General features: G+C 54.5%; 8 protein-coding genes across 8 annotated transcripts; 4 read left to right on the forward strand and 4 right to left on the reverse strand.

The window, feature by feature from the left end:
• Positions 1–113: 113 nt before the first annotated feature.
• On the reverse strand, positions 114–1,913 carry POSPLADRAFT_1070511 (hypothetical protein; the record flags this gene model as incomplete). The annotated part of the gene is made up of 6 exons (XM_024482403.1): positions 114–451; positions 503–819; positions 870–969; positions 1,019–1,122; positions 1,170–1,596; positions 1,650–1,913. The coding sequence occupies 6 exons, from the start codon at positions 1,911–1,913 to the stop codon at positions 170–172; spliced, it is 1,494 nt and encodes a 497-aa protein (XP_024337942.1). The 3' UTR covers positions 114–169.
• A 559-nt stretch (positions 1,914–2,472) lies between these two features.
• POSPLADRAFT_1034651 (hypothetical protein) lies at positions 2,473–5,849 on the forward strand (the record flags this gene model as incomplete). The annotated part of the gene is made up of 6 exons (XM_024477038.1): positions 2,473–2,857; positions 2,970–3,026; positions 3,158–3,373; positions 3,442–3,770; positions 3,828–4,333; positions 4,400–5,849. The coding sequence occupies 6 exons, from the start codon at positions 2,473–2,475 to the stop codon at positions 5,847–5,849; spliced, it is 2,943 nt and encodes a 980-aa protein (XP_024337943.1).
• Positions 5,850–6,934: 1,085 nt separating this feature from the next.
• On the reverse strand, positions 6,935–8,096 carry POSPLADRAFT_1058082 (hypothetical protein; the record flags this gene model as incomplete). The annotated part of the gene is made up of 4 exons (XM_024480993.1): positions 6,935–6,985; positions 7,038–7,192; positions 7,778–7,931; positions 7,971–8,096. 4 exons carry the CDS (start codon positions 8,094–8,096, stop codon positions 6,935–6,937), a joined length of 486 nt encoding a protein of 161 aa, XP_024337944.1.
• A 286-nt stretch (positions 8,097–8,382) lies between these two features.
• On the forward strand, positions 8,383–9,860 carry POSPLADRAFT_1182315 (hypothetical protein; the record flags this gene model as incomplete). Its single annotated transcript, XM_024488911.1, has 5 exons — positions 8,383–8,910; positions 8,965–9,090; positions 9,141–9,442; positions 9,494–9,716; positions 9,788–9,860. 4 exons carry the CDS (start codon positions 8,383–8,385, stop codon positions 9,657–9,659), a joined length of 1,122 nt encoding a protein of 373 aa, XP_024337945.1. The 3' UTR covers positions 9,660–9,716; positions 9,788–9,860.
• Positions 9,861–10,630: 770 nt separating this feature from the next.
• POSPLADRAFT_1182319 (hypothetical protein) lies at positions 10,631–14,244 on the forward strand (the record flags this gene model as incomplete). The annotated part of the gene is made up of 8 exons (XM_024488912.1): positions 10,631–11,764; positions 11,817–12,267; positions 12,320–12,936; positions 13,084–13,164; positions 13,311–13,453; positions 13,508–13,625; positions 13,679–13,815; positions 13,876–14,244. 8 exons carry the CDS (start codon positions 10,631–10,633, stop codon positions 14,036–14,038), a joined length of 2,844 nt encoding a protein of 947 aa, XP_024337946.1. The 3' UTR covers positions 14,039–14,244.
• Positions 14,245–14,304: 60 nt separating this feature from the next.
• POSPLADRAFT_1182322 (hypothetical protein) lies at positions 14,305–15,043 on the reverse strand. The gene is made up of 4 exons (XM_024488913.1): positions 14,814–15,043; positions 14,635–14,764; positions 14,518–14,584; positions 14,305–14,461 (listed from the first exon to the last, which is right to left on the reverse strand). Exons 1-4 carry the CDS (start codon positions 14,980–14,982, stop codon positions 14,411–14,413), a joined length of 417 nt encoding a protein of 138 aa, XP_024337947.1. The 5' UTR covers positions 14,983–15,043; the 3' UTR covers positions 14,305–14,410.
• Positions 15,044–15,329: 286 nt separating this feature from the next.
• Positions 15,330–15,922, forward strand: POSPLADRAFT_1034654 (hypothetical protein; the record flags this gene model as incomplete). Its single annotated transcript, XM_024477039.1, has 4 exons — positions 15,330–15,519; positions 15,569–15,673; positions 15,722–15,846; positions 15,899–15,922. 4 exons carry the CDS (start codon positions 15,330–15,332, stop codon positions 15,920–15,922), a joined length of 444 nt encoding a protein of 147 aa, XP_024337948.1.
• Positions 15,923–16,152: 230 nt separating this feature from the next.
• Positions 16,153–18,109, reverse strand: POSPLADRAFT_1146724 (hypothetical protein; the record flags this gene model as incomplete). The annotated part of the gene is made up of 7 exons (XM_024485972.1): positions 16,153–16,467; positions 16,530–16,703; positions 16,764–17,059; positions 17,132–17,457; positions 17,627–17,747; positions 17,811–17,916; positions 17,969–18,109. 7 exons carry the CDS (start codon positions 18,107–18,109, stop codon positions 16,153–16,155), a joined length of 1,479 nt encoding a protein of 492 aa, XP_024337949.1.
• Between the last annotated feature and the right edge of the window lie 422 nt (positions 18,110–18,531).

Genomic DNA, 18,531 nt, shown 5'->3' on the forward strand with positions numbered 1-18,531 from the left:
AGCTGGTCTTAAAATCCCGCCTCAGTATGTACAGGCATCCCCTACCTTGTGATATTATGATGACAAAGTCTGCCTAAGATGCTACGAAACGTCGTACCACTTCGAACGACACAGTGAGTCCAATGAAATCCATAAACAGAATAAATACAGGAGTCCCAAGCGAGCATTGTCACAAATCAGCCTTCTCCTTCCCCTTACTAGATGGTGGCTGCTGTAAGGATAGATCGGGCGTGCTGTTCATCGCGGCATTTGTGAATGAAGGCAGGCGCCTTGTTCCCTTGAGTCCTGTTGGAGAAAGCAGGCTGGGCAATCGTGCGCTACGAGTGGGCGAGCTCGGCAGAGAGCCGTTCATGCGCGGCGGCGACTTGATCGGTGTTGAAGAGCCAGAATGTGCATCCTCCCCTGACGCAGCCTCCGTAAGCAGGAACTCCACCCAGAGGCGAGAGAAGGACTATAAAGCGCATTAGGCAACAGCAGACACATCGCCGACCTCCGGGCGCACCTCTGTCTCATCCGTCTTCTCCAGCTCGAGCCCCTTGCCTCTCGTTGGTGAACCCCGCCCAAACAGGCTTGCCACAGCGGAGGCTGCCTGCAGCGCACCGCTCTTGCGCTGCAGACCAGCGCGCTCGCGCTCGTCATCTGACCACGAGAGGATCGTGGAGAGTAGAGATAGCATCTCGAAGCGCTTGGCGTCACCGCGGGGCGTGTTGAGGAAGGAGAGAAGCACGTTAGTGACGAGCCGTCGATCGACGTTCGTCTCGTTCGATGACTGGCGCAGCCGGCGGAGCGCCTCCATCAGGTGCTCGTTCATGATGACGGCTTTGGGCAGGATAAGAGACTAGCCATGTGAAGCAGCAGATTCAAAGCACCTTCATGCCTGAGCTTGCCGATGAGCAAGTTCTTCTCCTTCACTTCTTTCTCCAGTTCCTGAATTCTCGAGGTGTGTGTCGAAGAATCGTCTATTTGCAGCTGCGGACAAGTGAGCACACTTCACCAACTTGTGAGGATCAGGGCGCACCTCGGCAGTCAGAGCACGGTGTTTGTACTCGGCCAACGACTGTGTGACGGATTGTAGCTGCGATTCGTATTCTTTCGTTGCCTGTCTTAGCTCATGATCCTTCGCTATCAAACGTTCAATACGTGTGTCCCAGCTCCGAACATAAGCTTACCGGCTTGGAAGTCCTCGAGCACAGACTGTAAATTGTTGCACTTCTCGCGCTCTGCCTGCAGTTCCACCGCCGCGAGCTCTCGCGCCGTCCGCTCAACCTCAACCTCCCGGCGCAGGTTGTTCATCGTCATGCGCGCCTCGTCCGCAGCAATGTGCTCCTGCATCGCTTTCTGCTCCCATTCATCCCGCTCGACGCGGCATTGCTCGAGCTCCGCTTGCGTCTCATGCAGCTCGCGCTCGCGCATAAACGACTCCTGTGCACTCTCCTGCAGAGCGCGGCTGCGCATCGCCTCGAGCTCCCGTGAGGCGCGCTCCGCCTCGTCGTTCGAAGCGATGAGCTCGGCCTTGAGTGTCTCTACTGTCGCCGTCAGATCCTCATTTTGCACTGTCAGCTGCTGCACGAGCTGCTCCTGCCGGTCGAGTTCTTCCTATGCAGGGTCAAGTCGTAATTGTGGGACACACGGATGAGGAGTCCACGTACGGCATCTTGCTTCAGCTTGTTCCCCAGCGTTGTACGCATCGTGGTGAGCTTTGAGAGCAGGTTGCGGTACTGGGTCGCAAGTGTGTCCTTCTCCTCCTTGGTGCGTTGGAGCTCGCGCTGCAGCCGTTCCACAGGGTCGAGGTTGGCGTCGTCTTCGTCAGGCTCGGTGCCGTTCGTGCCGTTCGGTGGAGGAGATATGAAGGGTCGTGCGCCGTCCAGAGACGGCCGTGGGCTAATGCCGTCAAGCTTGACGGGTGAGGACATGTTAAAGAGCGGCCGCCTGAAGGCTGGCGGTGTGGAAGGACGGGTTGGCCCTCTGTGTGCGGGTGCGATGCGAGGGTCCTCCGTCTTCTAACTTGACACCGTCGCGAGAACTTGAGAACGACAGGGATTGGGCAGGTTAGTGAGAGTCTGAGAGAGCAATGCCGTGCTGGTATATTGAGAATCGGCTTACCGGTGTATAATCCCAAGAACTGGAATTGATCCTTTGCAATAAGTACTTACATGGTGCCAATTTCGACCTATATTTGGTCTTAGATTTGAGCATGTGATGCCTTATTTCTGACCATGGCTTCCAGCATCGCCGATCTGAATCTGTGATTTACGACGCCTGAAACTTCGGCCTGGCCCGCGGTTTGCAGAACGAGCACTTTCCGAATCACGTGATGTGCGTGTCAGTGTAAACGCGCATCTCACAGAAAGGGTCGCGCAACGTGCTGGTATCTTGAAGGAACACTGATTTCGAACGATAGGAACTCCCTCCTCTTTCCCACCTCCATCCGTCGTCTTTGTGTCACTGAATCCTGACTACAACCAAGCCTCAATGTCGTCCCCCACGCGACACCCTGAAGATCTGAAGAGATCGCGCCACAATTCGATGTCTTCGAGCACCTCAGCCCCTCCAGCCAAGAGGATAAACAGCGAACTCGATATCAAATCTGGCCTTGAGCTCGTCCCTGACAGGCTCCGTGCGGAAAGGCACAAAGAGCTTGATGAAGTGGTTCTGAAACAGGCTGACACTGATTTGGCGAACGGTATATTCTCGCTTATCAGTCTGGGCGAGTCCGTGGTAGTCAACTCCGATGGCGAACTGGATCCTTTCTGGACGTCTACGCATCTCATGGAAGAGATGAGGAACAACCGTGCACTCATAGACGAGCTGCAAGCAGCGTGGAAAAACAGAGAGTTTCGACAAATACGGTTGCTTAGTACGTGTCTAACTGTCAATCATGATACATGGTGACGGACCTTGCTGAAATTTGTTCTGCAACTGATCCTTTACGTCATATCATCCATATACAACCCCTGTACAAACCTCAGAGCTGCTCAACAAGAACCGTACAACGGTAATCCCACGTTCAGATTTGTCTGACCAAGGTGAGCTTTCTTGACGCCTTTGTCCTGGCTAATGGACTGATTGTCTGCCCTTTCCTCCCTTCAGGTAAAGGTGTGGGCGGTCCACACTTTATGCACTCAACCAAAGTCACTAACTCTTTCTTGTTGAACAGCAACGGCTGAGGCTTGGCAAGTCAAATACGTTGGTGACCATCACGAGTTATTTCTGCGTGCGATCGATGCAATGACCAACCCGGAGAGGGTCCGAGGGAAAATCTATTGGAACTACCTCCCCATAGTTCAGAGCTCTGGCATGGGGAAGTCTCGTCTGGTGGATCAAGTCTCGACGCTGATTTTCACGATTCCCATCAATCTCCGGACGACGAAAGGTACGGCCAATGGCGAGCGTGCTCGTTGTAGTGGAAGCTGACTCCCTTTGCTTTTCACCCTAACACAGGATATCCTGGCGCAGATGAATCTGTCCGAAACGCATTGCTTATGAGCAAGGCGTCCGCGGAGCAGACAGAAGGGTTTGCTTCCTTGGCGAGGTCATCGGAACACAAGCAAGTGGATTCTGCGATGTCTGACCTGCAGGCGCGTTACGCCGCAATCCTCGCTGGTGTCGTTGGAGTCATTCACAAGGAAGTAGAGAAGCTTACGAAATCTGGAACCTTGTCGGTGAGGAATGACAATTCGGGCCAGGATTTCGCTAGCAAGTGGCGTAAACACCTTCTCAGAGTCCGATCTGAGTTGTATGTACGAGGAGTAACAGAAGGATTGGAATTGGTAAGCATCTTGATGTCTCAAAGCTAATTCGTATCTGTGTCTGACATCCTATTGTAGCTAGTGACACCGCCATCGCCAGAGACAGATAAACTTTCGGATGCGGCGAAAATGAAAGACGCGTTTTCCCGTGCATGTCAAGATCTGTGCAAGGTGGTCCCGCACAGAGAGCATCAGCCTTGGATTCTCTTTTCCTTTGACGAAGCCCACGAACTTTCGGACATGGGCTCATTGTCTGAGGACTTGAAAGATCCATCGAGAGATGTCGTTCGAACTCCACTAGACGCCTTGCTCAACGTGCTCGATTATGTGAAAGATGATCACGTTTTCGCTGTCTTTCTCTCCACCAACTCCGGCCTGCACAAGATCTCCCGTCCCCGGGACCTAGCAGCGTCTCTACGAGAGATTGACGAGCCCAATGCCAGCAGTTCAAACAGTGCCCGCCAAGCCCCGTATGTCGAATTGCCGTTTGATACTTGGAACGGCAAGGCCATCTTCTCTCACGGGAAAGACACGTTGAAAAGCGTCTGTGAGCCTGAATATATTTGTCGCTTTGGTCGACCTCTGTAAGTGTTCGTTCTTCGCCTAGAAAATGAGCAGACTTGGTCCTGATGTTTGTCTACTCTCGTTAGATGGTGGACACGCGTGCAGGACAATCTCGGCATGCTTAACGACATATTCTTATTCGCTCAGACGAAACTTCTTTCTATGAGTGCAGCCGACTGGAAGCCTTTGAAACCCAAGGGATATACTGCTCTGGCGATACTAAGCAACCGCCTCATTCTCGAGATTGAGCCTCGGAGGGAGGCGAATCGCATGTTGGAGGACAAGCTTGTGGCAAGCCACATGCGTGTCGCCTACTCGGGACCTTCCCATTTACAGTACTTAAGGTCGAGTTATCCCTCTGAGCCTCCACTGGTCGAAGCCGCCGCGATCTTGTGGAACACTTCCGGCTTTGATGCCCTCTCGCACTTAGAAAATTATCTTGAAGACGGCCTCATCCGCAAGGGTGACCGCGGGGAGGTGGTGTGCCAGTTCCTCTTCATACGGGCTTACGACGAATGTATTCATGACAAACGGGTTCGGAAAATCGGAAGTGAGAAGGCACGATACCACCAATTTGTACCCGTTGTGGATCTCCTTCGCAAGTTGTTCTCCGCCGAAGTGGCCGAAAAGATCCTTTCCGCGCCTCCCAGCAACGACCCGAACGGTCCGAAGCTCGAAGCCGCCTTCTCTGAGGCCTGGATACGGATCAGCCACTTCGCTCGTGCGGGGGACTCATCTATCCTGGAACCCAACTTGGCAGGCGCTATCATAGCGAGGGGCGCAGCGTGGCAATGTCGCGATGCGCAGCAAGACATTGATTTTCTCCTTGAGTGCGTGCATGGCGACAAAGACACCCCTATTGAGAAGATGGCGGTCTCTAGGATCGTGATTCAGATTAAGAATACGCTCCGGGAGCAGGCGGTATCTGTGTCATCGAACGTCCTCTACGGCTCCCCCAACGTGCCGTTCAACGAGAGGCCTCATATGATCATCGTCCTCGATTTAGGGGCGCAGGGCGCACATAGTATAGCAGCTCCTCCGGCGCAGGCGTCAGTGCTCAGTCCTGGTGGTGCCCCCGGTGACTCGCAAATTACGGCGATGTTTCTGTCACCTTCGATGAAGGTGAAGCGGGATCCCGTCATTCCAGCATGCCAGACCCATAGCGGTCTCCAATCAACGAGCCCTCGATACTGGATTTCTGTCGTTGGGTGTTCCCCACAGATTTTCAACATCTGTATCGTCCCGAACAAGGACCGATTCAAGGCGTTGCTGGCCTCACAACCCTTACTGGCAGAGCATGGCAGGCAAGAAAGGCCATACATAGAGAAGCTCCTTCAGCTCAAGCCCTATTTCGTTGAAGGTGCACGCGGTCCTTGCTTCACATGGAGGGAGATGGAGAAACCACTGGCTGCTGAAGATCAACATGAAGGAGGCGACGAGCTACAAGATTGGGTCGAGGCACTTGTTGAAAGAGATGAGGTATTTGATGGAGATGAGAAAACCTCTAGTCTCGAAAATGACTTCGACTCGAACTGAACTGTCTGGATGAAATGGGAACGACATAACTGCTGAGCTGTGAGATCTTCTGCCCGGAATTCAAGACGAGAAGTCTTATGGACCTCGTACTTGAAAAGGAACGAAGTCGATACCATGCCTCGTGCATCCTCAGGGCGGCAAACGGGATGCGGTTCCTCCGTCAGGTCTGATCACGGTATGCGCCAGTGGATACGGCAGGACATAGTGTTTTTGTCTGTTGGTCTCGTCGCCAGCGCGAGAGGCCCTTGCCTTTCCATGTCGAGGTGAGTTCATGATGATCGCCAGAATGTCCTCCTAAACTGGCACGTCCCATCAAGGCGCTGTCATCTGCGACATCCCGCAAAATGCAGGCGAGTAGTTCTGTGTAGGCTCACCGCATGCCTCGATTTCGTCCCTCAGTGGGATCACTTACGCGGCAGTCAACACGATACTGATCTTCTAGCCGTGGAATTTACAGGCAGTGTACATCGTCTACGGAAGTCTCTTATTACTGTACATCCCGTCGCTTGAATATATATGGTATTTTCCAACATGCGACGTGTTTGGGTCGAGAACCGTAGCCTACAGAAATCCGCAAGACAGGCTGCACCGTCTAGATGATTCGCAAGTTGTGGCCAAGAGTGCTACACACCAGGAATAATATTGAAAGGCTTGCATTCGAATACAGCACGGAATGCGGTTTGAACGCAGGAAATACTTAAGCCACAGGGCCCAATAGTCCGAGCCTGACTGATGCCTGGAATGGTGCATTGGCCCTTTTGACGAGTGGTACAATATCGGGCGCGACCGGTCCACCCATCTAGGTAGAGGGATCGCGCTTGTGTTCGGGCTGCTCAGCTTTGCAGTGTCATCTATCCTTCTAGGTCACCCTTGACGGATACAACGACACTGCAAAGCCCCAGTACTGGTCGACTTGCTCCGGGCGGACGGTGTGGCTAGCGAAGAGGGATGGACCAGTCGAAGAGCTGTTGCCCAGGCTGCAGGAGTCGTGAACCGTCGCGATGAGCACGATGAGCGTCGACCCAGATATCTTGGGTTGTAGCCGACAACACGACCGTTGTCCTATGTCTTTGATGTAAAGCCTTTCAATCGAAGACATCTAACAACGGACGGCTTGTGTTTGTCGAGCTACCATACTGTGGAGGATGGGTCAGTGTGCATGGGAGAGGTACTGAATCTAGCACCGACCTCAGGAGTATATGAGTACGGTGCTCCATACGGCTGGTAGCTCTTCGAAGGAGAGAAGTAGAACAGGAAACCTCTGCCCGTTGTCGTAGTGGGGGTTTTGTGCTCGTGGGATCGGAACCCGGGTGTTGTCGACGTTAGTACAGCCTCCTCGTGGACTGAGAGTTCGGGATCAGATTAGATAGAATAGCCCCAGCGCTAGCTGAGACTGGAAGGAGTGAATCGCGAAGAGAGGATCGCGTACCTGGAGGATTTCGTAGACTTTGAGGAGGAGCGAGAGCGTCGCCAAGGATCCAGCAAAGGTTCGAATATTAGATTAAGGAATTGTGAATTGCGCGTGGTTCGCTGGCTCGTACAGGCCCGTTTCCTCTCCATATATACCCGCAACCTAGAAACCTTCACATGAAGTAGTCGAGTACATGAGCATCAGTCGTGGTGTGCCGGGAAAGAACAATACCGTCGCTCAGCTTCATGCGATCGCGGGCTACGTTCGGGGAGTCAGCGTGACGATTCTCGACTCTATTTACGAACGCGTTGCCCCCCAACAAGCGGAGGAGGCATGATCACGCGCTCGACCCTACGTCCCGCGTGCAATCCGCGTCGCTCGGGCTGTCCAGGACGAAGGTTACAGGAGTGAAGAGAAGAAGAAAAGAATGAACAAGCTATCTTCTGCCGACCTGCACGCCTTATGCGCGTGTCTTATCTTATTGTCCTTGGTCTTCGCACGCTGTGCCGGCTCCTACGTGAGGTGCGATGCGTCTTCGTCCGGTTGTAGAGTACGAGGTGAAGAGATTGAGATGGTGTGAGGAGGTCGGGGTAGTCTAGCGATGGAGACTGAGACGGAGCGATCATGGTTCCGAACACGAAGCGCGCGACCCGCGCTTGCAAGTCATCTTCCTGCGGATTTTGCCAGTGAACCACTTGGCCCTACCACACCGTGACGCTACCTGCGGGGTAACCCCGGGGTAACCACCGTCCTGATAGAAGGTAGTAACCGGTGACTGCGCGTCTTCCGCCGTCACTATATGTCATGGCCGTCTTGCGGACGGTGGAGCCAGGCATAGCGATAAGTACTTGTGTATCGCTGAGCGTTTCTGAAGTCAATGATAAATGAAGCTGTACAGTATTGAGGGTATTGGATGTGGCAGCATGACTCCGAGTCGAAATTTCACCCACTTCTACGTCGTGACTCGAATCGAGGCATTTGGTCGCTCTTCACCACACCGCCGAAACGGTGCACGACGAATCCAGTGATCTGCCGCCGGGTCACACCTTCTATTGGTATTGGAACAAGGTGCGTTGCTCGACGCTATCGATGTCGAAATAATGCAAAGTCCGATTCTGCAGAATGGCGTCGCAGTCTGTTGTGTCATCGAGCCCTAGGGTCCTACGCGTCGCAGTGGTCGGAGTGGGGCTTGTCGGAGGCGAGTTTGTGGACCAGCTGCTCAGCTTCCCGCGGTCAAATCCTTTCCGGATCGTCTCGCTCTCGTCCACGAAGACCACACTGTTTTCTCCGGATGGTCTTGATCTTTCACCATCCACCTGGAAGCAGAGCTTGACCCAGTCGGGCTTGAAGCCTGATCTAGACTTCCTCAGTCGCCAGCTCTTATCCTTAGTAAAGCCGGGTCAGGATGTGGTCTTCGTCGACAACACTTCGTCGAACGAGGTCGCTGCGCTCTACCCTCGCTTCCTGAAATATGGCGTACATGTTATCACGCCCAACAAAAAGGCGTTCTCTGCGGAGCTGTCTCTTCACGAAAGTATCATGTCTGCCAGTCTGGAAAGCGGTGCGCGATTCTTGAACGAAGCCACAGTCGGTGCTGGCTTGCCTATCATCTCCACCCTTAAAGACTTGGTGGCTACGGGGGATAAGGTAGTCAAGCAGTTGCTGCGGTCGATGTCCCCTCGATGACGTCGATGGCTGTGCTAGGTGACCAAAATCGAGGGTGTCTTTTCAGGCACGATGAGCTACATCTTCAACGAGTTCTCTTCGGGCAAGGAGGGCGGACCTAGCTTCTCGTCGGTAGTAAAGATCGCACGCGAGAAGGGGTACACTGTATGTCACTCGTTTCTCGCAGCTCTTACATTCCTTACGCCCATCTACAGGAGCCACACCCTGCAGACGATCTGAACGGAGCCGACGTCGCGCGCAAACTGACCATTCTCTCGCGCTATGTCCCCTCGCTTCGTAGCGCTCTGAAGGACGGGTATAAATCTGTTAGTACCAAGTCATTGGTGCCTCCGCAGCTGGAGGACGTCGAGACTGGCGGCGAATTTATCAGGCGACTTCCCGAGTTCGATGCGCAGTTCAACCAGATGCGAGCAGACGCGTTCAAGGAAGGCAAGGTGCTTCGTTTTGCTGGCGTGATTGATGTCGAATCCGGTGTCATCAAGGCAGACCTCGAAAAGTACGAGGACATCTGCATCTTCGCCATCCTTCGATGCTGACAGCATAGTAGATATCCTACCACTCACCCGTTCGCGACTGCCTTAGGAGGCTCGGATAACATCGTCATGTTTCACACAGAACGGTACGGAGCAAGACCGTTGGTTGTGCAGGGCGCGGGTGCAGGCGCGGCTGTCACCGCAATGGGTGTCATGAGCGATTTGTTGAAGCTTGTATGACGGCGGGTATCATCCGGATTGGCCAAAAGCGGTACAGAGCTGTGCTACACTCAGCATGTGGGTGTGTCCTGACAGTTGCCTCGTTCAGTGCTCAATCTTTGCCTGATACGTTCTTTCTTTGTGCACAGCTCAAGCTGTGTTATAACATTGGAAGCGTGTCAAAAGTCGATAGAAAATGTATCATATTGAGTGCTTGCCGCGACAAACAGCTGTGCAAAGGTTCACTTCAATCGTTAGGCTCAGAAGGGCATACATAACGACGAGATGACGGCTGCTAGCTTCATGTTCGTTTTGACGAGGCCAACTTGTTGGTAAATTATGTGAATTCGACGAGTCTGAGACAATGTCAAATTGGTGACCAATTGGATTGACCTTTTGGGACTCAGCACTGCCGAACTGCTTGCTCTGCGCTACACCATCCATCTGATTGTTTCCGCGCCCCCTCCCTCCTCCGCGTTATAAACGCGTCGTCAGCAACCGACACCTCATTCTAGAGTCTTTTTCTGGTTGTAAATGGCGACACTCATCCGTACGCATACGGCACCAGCTGCTACGGCTTCCGACAGGACGTACTCGAACATAAACGCTAACATACCTGCACCCTTCCCGAGCGAGGCTGAACGCGAGCGAGACGAGCTTTTGCAAGAACTCGAGGCGGAAGAGTTACAACTAGAGGATGCCAGCTCGCTTCTCGTGCGTGACACCAACTATCCGAACCATGCAAATACGGACGAGGGAGGAGGCGCAGTCGCTGGTACTTCGTCTTCTAGTGCACAGGGCGTACTCGCAGACCTGCGACGGTTAGGAGCTAGAAATGCGCAGTTGGTGAGTAATTTTCTCCTTGCTGTTCATGACGTGTAGTTCTATTTTGTGTTTTACGCCTCGTCGCTGACATCTCGTCTATGTGCGCTGGCGTTGAACAGGAGGATCTCACACCTTCAATGCTAGACGTACAGAAATCATGCCTTACGATGCTCAATGATCTTCTGTCGACCTCTCCCCGATGGAAACCTATCGTCCCCGACCGCCGCCGTTCCCTGCCGCCCTCCTCTGTAACGCCTATTGTGACTTCCGAACACTCGTCCGCTCTCCACACCCTAGTACTCAACCTCCGTGCACAAGATCCCTCGGCCGAACATGCATCAGCTGGCTCTTCCTCCTCAGATGCTACCGATGATGCCGCGTTGGTTCGCGAGCTACAGTCACGCATTGAGCGCCTTGCAGAGACTTCCGTGTTATCGCCCCAGGACGCTGCTCTCGTCCGAACTCTCGCTTCTCTCATCCGCCATTTTCATCACCTTGCGGCACTCCAGTACTCTGTCTCTCCATCTTCGCCACGCGTAGCATCCTGGAGTTCGTCGCAGCCTGTTTCTCCTGCGGATCCCTTAACCACTTTGCGTCGCCAGGTGAACGACTTCCAGCTAGCGAGAGGAGATGCGGCCTCAAGGCCTGTCAGACGGGACGGCAGTCCGGTGCAGCAGGTTCAGACCGCTTTGCTCTGGTCGCAGGTCGACGAAGAGCTGGAGCAGGTCCTATCCCTCTGTCACGCACGAACATTCGAGGATCCCTTTGCAAATCCGATGCTCGACTCCGAATCATTACCTCCGGACTACGACATTGCTTGGTACGATGCGCAAGGCGAGGGCGAAGGCTTGCCGCAGTATGAGCCTGGCAGTACGATGGCTGCAGTTGCGAAGGCTGGCGTCTCTCCAAACAGCGAAAAGTCCGCTGACTCCCCGAGCTCAGAAAGCCGATTCTCTGTAGGAGGTACCATGGGTGAGAAGATGCGTATGGACCTAGAGGCAGTCACGCTCGCGATTGACCGGCTATACCTCGTCGCGCCGCAGTTGCACGACCAGCGGGTAGAGCTCAAGAAGTCTAAGCTTGAGCAGATGGAGAAAGCCCGGCTCTCAGGGACATCAACTAGGTCGAGAGTCAGGGAGGGCAAGCAGCGCGCGGGGGACGCGAGAGATGCCCATGAGCTGGAGCGTATGGTTGAGCTCATTGGGCGTGCATCGGGCAGGAAGTTCGCGAATCAAGCGGTGGTGCTGGAGGGTGGACTGAAGATGCGGCTAGAGCAGGCTCGCCAGAGGGATGTTGCCAAGGTGGGCCCGCATTGCAGACTTGTGTGCTGGATCTTTCCAATGCCTCTTACAGCGAGAAGCGTTTGTCGAGCAACTAGCCCGGCATTCAGACGCAGGACGACTGCACTCCCAAGACGCTGTCCTTTCTCCCCCCGGCTCTGCGCAGCATAGAGAGAAGGACCCAGATGCAATGTTGTCATTGCCGGAGTTCATTCGAGAGGCCATTCCTGAGCCTATGGAGCTCAAGATGCAGATGGAGGATCCACGTGCATTACTTAGCCTCCCGGAGTTCGTCAAGGAGCCTGTGCCAAAGAGCATGGTTTCGCCGTTGCCCCGGCGAACACGGTCGATGAAGGGTATGAGGAGCAGGAGCTTGTCGGCACCTCCTCTTGCGTGGCTGCTAGCGTCGCGACCATCGTCGCCGTCTTCTACGAGTCCGTCATCACCTGTGGAGCCAAAGAAGAGTCGCCCATCGAGGATACGGAGAGTGGGCTCTTCCATCATCTCGATACCCCAGCTGCGAAGTAGGTCCATGGTCATATCTCAAACGTACAGGATTCTCATTGCGAATTATAGCTACCCTGGACGTGAACTACGTCGCCGAGTATCACGAAAATCTCCAGCATGTCCTTGTGTTCTTGACCGCCTCTGGGATGACGGCAGGCGTCAACCTGGAAGCAGAAGTCGTTCCTGCCTCGCAGGTCCCACAGAGCAGTGACCTATACGGATATCTGCATCTGAAGTGCGGCCTCAGCACATCATCGTTCCTACGCCTACCGGCGCGTGTAGCACCCGGCAAGAAAGATGTGAAGGTCGATGGGCAGCACTTCCAGATCAAGCTGGCGGCTTCGCCATCGACAGCTACGAGTGTGCCTTCGCCACTCCTGGATGCGACGCGACTCATGCAGGACCGACCCACAAGTTACATCTGTGCGTCGTGTTCCCTGCCGCTTGTGCACTGCTCGCGGATGCAGGACTACCGCGACCTACCATCGGAGCACTGGGCAGAGCTCGTCGACGCGTGGATGTGTCACTCGGACCAGAAGCTTCACGAGCACGTCACGCGACACTCTAACGAGGGCTTTTGGCCGACGCCGGAGTATGCGCTCGTTGGTGGAAGCTACCTTCTGTTTGAGCAGTCTGTCGTAATGAAGCAACACCTGTGGCCGGAGGAGGGATACCCGGAGCGGAAGGTCAGTCGTCTTCCATCTGTTCATTTTCACATTACTGCTGGACATAGAGAAGGCCGGCGTTGGACTCCTACCAACGGCTGCTTGCGTTGTGTGCGTGCGTGCATCGTATGCGTGCGGCCGAAGCCCTTGCAGGTTTCGGTCGTTGAGCTCGGTGTGGTGTTGGCATGCGAGGCGGCGGCAGGACGATGTCCTTCGGCTGATACAAAGCGTCCTAGAGAAAAGGCATGCGTGCATGTTTAGTCACTCGCCAAACAACTCTCGAGTTACTGAGGTCTACGTCTCGGGAGCTACGCGTGAGGGCACAGACTTTTCCCGTTACTTATTTATCGTGGATCACGCTCGGGCTGAATGCTGACATTGAGAATCGCTTACAGCACGACGATGACTGGCAACGTGTACGCTGTATTTGCGGTGCTATCGTTGGCCGGCGGCAAGAACATCAAGCCAAGGACGCGCCATCTGCTCTCATTTATAGGCTCGCCAAGTATGCCATCCGGCCAGTGAGCCCAACCGCCGAGTGAGTTCTGTCTAATCGTATGTCTTCTGTCATTCTTGAGCTCATCTTTTGCAGGCCTTGTCGGATCCCTCTATCGGCCTTCATCGCCGAAGACATGAACGAGTTCGTGCACGCGCATGCAACATATCGCTTCATTATCGTCGACGAAGAGGAGGAACGGCCACGACTCCTGGTCCGTCTTCTTCCATGTCATCCCCGTTCTCTGGCTGATGCGCGATTGGTTAGATCTGGCTCTTCAAGCCCAGCATGCGCATAGCATACACGACACCCACGGAGTATGTGATACCGAAGAGCGGCTCCATCCACGCCGCGAAAGTGCTCTTCAAGATCCTGGGGCCATCGACACCTACGGACATTCAAACGTAAGCAGAGTCGATGTTTCTTTTGTGTTGTCAGTTGTTCTGACTGGGTTTTCGGTCCAGGATCGCGAACAGGTATCCCGGGTTCCCGCAGGCTGAGCATTTATATTACCCCATGGATATCTGCCGGCGCCTGGCAAGCCTGCTCAAGGAGAGCAATACGGCGTATCCGGAGAGCATGCGCACGATGACTGGCTTGGACGTCGGGTGGCTGCAACGCGCGTAGGCAGGCCTTGTCTGTTGGTCTCACCTGTTATCTGTAGGTTAGATGGGTTGTTGGTTAGGTCTTGACCGTACTTTTACTAGGGGAACGTTGACTCTCGTTGAGCAATGTACTATGTCAGGCTTCGGACATTCATAGAGTTTCTCTTCCCGCGTCCCAATGCAATTGCGAGACCATACCACCCACGATACTGCTCAGTTACTTGGCTGACCGCTTTGCAGATCTCAGATGATGCGTAACAGTGAAGCAAGGCGAGGCATACGTAGCATCTCCATCATTCACTAGTCAAGCAGACACGAATAGGAGATATAAAATAGGATGCAAGTACTATACACCAGTAATACAACAGATAATAAAAAGCATCCAAGATCCCATCTAAACCTCCTGGCTGTCCTTCTTGCCCTTTTGTGTTTTGCTGGGCAGGAGCTACAGAGTATTTGTCAGAAGAGGCGCATTGCAAGCAAATCATGAATGCCACATACCTCCGGGCTGATGAATGGTACGACACCACCCTGCGAGATGATCACGTCACCGAGAAGCTTTTGCAATCTGTAGTCCGATAAGCCATGAGTCATCTAGCAACAACGGATAGTGCTCACTCTTCGTCGTTACGGATTGCGAGCTGAAGATGTCTCGGGATGATACGTTGCTTCTTGTTGTCGCGCGCTGCGTTGCCCGCAAGCTCGAGAATCTCGGCCGCCAGGTATTCGAGAACGGCAGCGAGGTAGACTGAAGGAAAATTAACAACAACGCGACCTTTGAGCACTGAAAAGCTTACCTGGCGCACCAGCACCCACTCGCTGAGCATAGTTGCCCTTCTTCAAGAGACGGTGAACACGGCCAACAGGGAATTGAAGGCCGGCCTTCGCAGAGCGAGACTGCGACTTGGTAGCGGGCTCGCCTGAAGCCTTGCCGGATTTGGACTTTCCGCTGGTCTTGCCGGACATTGTGCTAATAGAGCTAAAAGGCTGGTTGGGTGGTTGATGAGGCGGTGAGGGCTGGTGGTGGTGGGCAAACGCAAAGATGAGGACACGATAACCATGGTGAAAGTGGTATTTATACAGGAGCGAGGCCACCCGCCACGGACGCGTTTAGCGCGGGAAAGATCACGTGGATGGCGTTTACCGCCTTTCAACAAAATAAGGTTCAGCGCGTTGACGCGACGCAGCCAAACAAGCGTAACGCGTCCTTATAAATACCGTCGCATGCACTTTGGCTCTCATCCATATCTCTATCGCTTCCCGCATCCTCGTCGTCGCCCCCTTACCTCCCTAAACTGCCGCAAGTCGTCGCAATGGCCCCCAAGCCCGCTTCCACTGCCGGAAAGGCCCCCGCATCCACCGCCTCTAAAGCACCCGCTAAATCCACCGAGGGCGCGAAGGCTGCTAAGAAGACTTCGAAGCCCGCTTCTGCAGGCGGTGAGGACGGGAAGAAGAAGAGGAGAAAGACTCGCAAGGAGACCTACTCATCTTACATCTACAAGGGTTCGTAGCGTTCCCTGGTTTGCGCGAATGCAACTCATGTTCTGTGCAGTCCTCAAGCAGGTCCATCCAGACACTGGTATCTCCAACAAGGCGATGGCGATTCTTAACTCGTTCGTCAATGACATTTTTGAACGCATTGCGACGGAGGCATCAAGTGAGTAATCATGTGTGCCTTCTATGAGTTGTTCTGACCCCGTTGTAGAACTTGCATCGTACTCCAAGAAGTCCACCATCTCTTCGCGGGAAATCCAGACCGCTGTCCGTCTCATCCTGCCAGGGGAGCTCGCGAAGCACGCTATTTCAGAGGGTACCAAGTCAGTAACGAAGGTCAGTCTTAGTTTCCTGACAGAAGTATTTGGAGCTGATCGGAACTTTACAGTTCTCGAGTGCGGGAGCGAAGTAGATTGTCTCATTTCGGGTTGCTCTGTTGTATTCCTAGTCTTGTATTTCCTATTTATCCGTACTCTTATTTCGTAATGGAGCCTCATTCACGAGATACTTGGTGTGTACAGCGAATAATGCAAAATCGCAGGTTTAATCGCTCATCAGGTTCATTGTGCTTTGGTACGTGCCATTCAGTTCATTTATGAGGTGCTATTATCGTACGAAGACTCCGTACTGCAGCGTCAACACTCACTCCTGTGGAAGCCACTTTGCAAGGTCCGCATCCAGGGATAATGGCGACCCCTCCTCCCGGACTGGTGTCTCCGATAGCACGGCAGCATGGCGAATCGCGGATATCGCCTTTACACGCTCAGGTAAGTTCTTATCTCCCGTCTTCTGCGCTAACGACGCGGATGCCCTGAAAATCTCAAGGTCCTGCGGAATCGTGCGCGGAGGCAGCGGTGCACCTTCGCCGAACGCGACGGCAGGCTGAAGTCGGCCAAGCGAGCGTATCCACCGTCCAACAGCAGCCAGAGACACGCGCACCTCCCACGAGCCTCCTTCCTGCATTCGTTCGCCACAAGGTCAGCGTCACCTCGACTCGCAATTCATGAAATTCGTCGCACTGTTATGGTCCTGCAGAGCGCCGCGTTGATCCCGAAAGCGAGCAAGTAGCCTGCGGCATGGTCGAGCGCCTGCATTGGGAGTGGCCGCGGTGCGAACGGCGATCCGTTGAACGCCGCGTGGGCCTCGCCCTCCGCGACGTTGAACCCTGAGGCGGTCTGCACGAGCGAGTCAAACTAGTGCACCCCGCGCATGGTCTAGTCAGCGTCTGCTCTTCGAGTGCACAGAACACTTACGCCACGGCGTTCGGCCCACGGGCCCTCCCAGCCGTACGCCGTCAAACTCGCGTACACGACACCTGGGCGCGCGGCCGCGACGTCTGCCGGCCCGAAGCCCTTGGCCGCCAGCCCGCCAGGGCGGTACCCCTGGAGGAAGACATCGGCGTCCTTGGCAAGCCCCGCGAGCGCGTCACGTCCAGCTACGGTCGTCAAGTCGAGCTGCGTGGTGCGCTTCCCGCGGGAAGTGTCGGCGTCGAGGAAGGGGAGCGCAGGGAGATTGGGCGAGGTGATGAGCAGGACGTCTGCGCCGTGTGCTACGGGATTTCGTCAGTCATGCGTGTCAATCCCAGTGTAGACATGGGTGGAGAAAGGTAGGTCGCGCGCACCGGCGAGCGTACGTCCACAAACTGGGCCCGCGAGGACGCGCGTGAGGTCGAGCACGCGGATGCCATCGAGCGGGCGGCTCGGATTCCCTCGGAGCTCGCGCCGCGGGGCATCTGCGATCTTGAGCAGCTGCACAGGCGGAGTGTTCTCGAGTGCAGCGCCCTGCGGCTGCGTATCCCACTCGTTGAACGAGCGGAGCGCGGTGGCGACCATCTTGCGTGCGGAGGCCGTGGTCTCGAACTCGATGGCATTCCACTGTAAGAGCGCGGCAGCAACGGCGTCCTTTGTGGGTGCGCATTGCAGGATGTCGAGAATGCCTTGATGGTGACTGCCGGGAGGGTAAATTTAACAAGAACTAAGATGAGTACCCCATGCGCAGAGCCCGTTGTCCGGAAGCCGGTCCCCAAATTTTGACATTTTATCCTGATGGTGTCGGGAACATGTCCGGCCCTCGGACAACGGTATCTGCGCGCGCAAGGTGGGAAAGGCTTGCTCACTGAGGGAAGTTCGTGTGCAGACGGACATAGCTGTTGTCCTTGGTCTTGTACAGCCCCCAGAGGTTGTTAAGGAGAGTGTTCGCGGGGAGCTCCCCGTCGACGGTGTAGTACACCTCGCTCTCTGCACGCACGTGAGACAGGGTCAGGCGACGAGGATGAGTCCGCCAGTAACTGTGGCGCTCACTGAAACTTAGGATGGCATGTCGTGCATCCACCGTTACATCCTGTTTCAGGCCTGTGCGCAGCTGATGGAAGTGTGCGGCGCTGAGACCTGACAATCCAATCGCTGTCTTTCCATGGCCGTGAACATGGTTTCATGCCCGTCGTTGGACATAATCTTACCTGTGCCGCTGTTCCCAGTTTGAAGGACGAGTTTACCGCAGGATCTGGCACGGGGCTAAGATGCAGGTGCGACAGAACCTCCGTGGGGAGATCGAGGGCCTTCCACAATTCGGACGCCGGTGCGTCTGGCGATTCCACCATGTGTGCTTGATGTCCGTCAGTAAGAGACGTCGTTTCCGTGTGCTTTTCACAATGGGGGATGAGTGCGGTGTTTGAGTGCGGTGTCTAATCCCATTATAAGGAGCTGACCATTGGCCGAATAATGAGACTCAATTATTCCGAGTGTTAACACGTTACGTCGCCATTGCTGGCTTGTCTTAGAGGTTGCTCGTGGCTTTCGGTGAACATGTGAAACAGCGTAGTCGACTTTCAGAGTCTCAGCTGCATTGGTCCGCTTGTCGATCACATGATTGACAAGGACTCGTCGCCTGATTTCCTTCCGCCATCGCCTTCAACCAGCGTTCATTATAGCGTGTAAACCAGTGCTATAACCCCTTGCATTGGAGCACAGCACCGTCTCAGCTGAGATCAATGCGTGTCCCTCAAGCAGGTGACAATGGGAC

This window comes from Postia placenta (genome assembly GCF_002117355.1).
Source record: "Postia placenta MAD-698-R-SB12 unplaced genomic scaffold POSPLAscaffold_9, whole genome shotgun sequence".
Classification (NCBI taxonomy): Eukaryota; Fungi; Basidiomycota; class Agaricomycetes; order Polyporales; family Adustoporiaceae; genus Rhodonia; species Rhodonia placenta.

What these genes read in the sequence shown, in the direction of transcription:
- POSPLADRAFT_1182322 (XM_024488913.1), bottom strand. Translation starts at nt 14,982, where the DNA reads ATGTCCGGCAAGACCAGCGGAAAGTCCAAATCCGGCAAGGCTTCAGGC. An exon ending in GCAATCCGTAACGACGAAGA is followed by an intron (nt 14,585 to 14,634) that starts GTGAGCACTATC and finishes ATCGGACTACAG; the next exon opens with ATTGCAAAAGCTTCTCGGTG. An exon ending in TACCATTCATCAGCCCGGAG is followed by an intron (nt 14,462 to 14,517) that starts GTATGTGGCATT and finishes AATACTCTGTAG; the next exon opens with CTCCTGCCCAGCAAAACACA.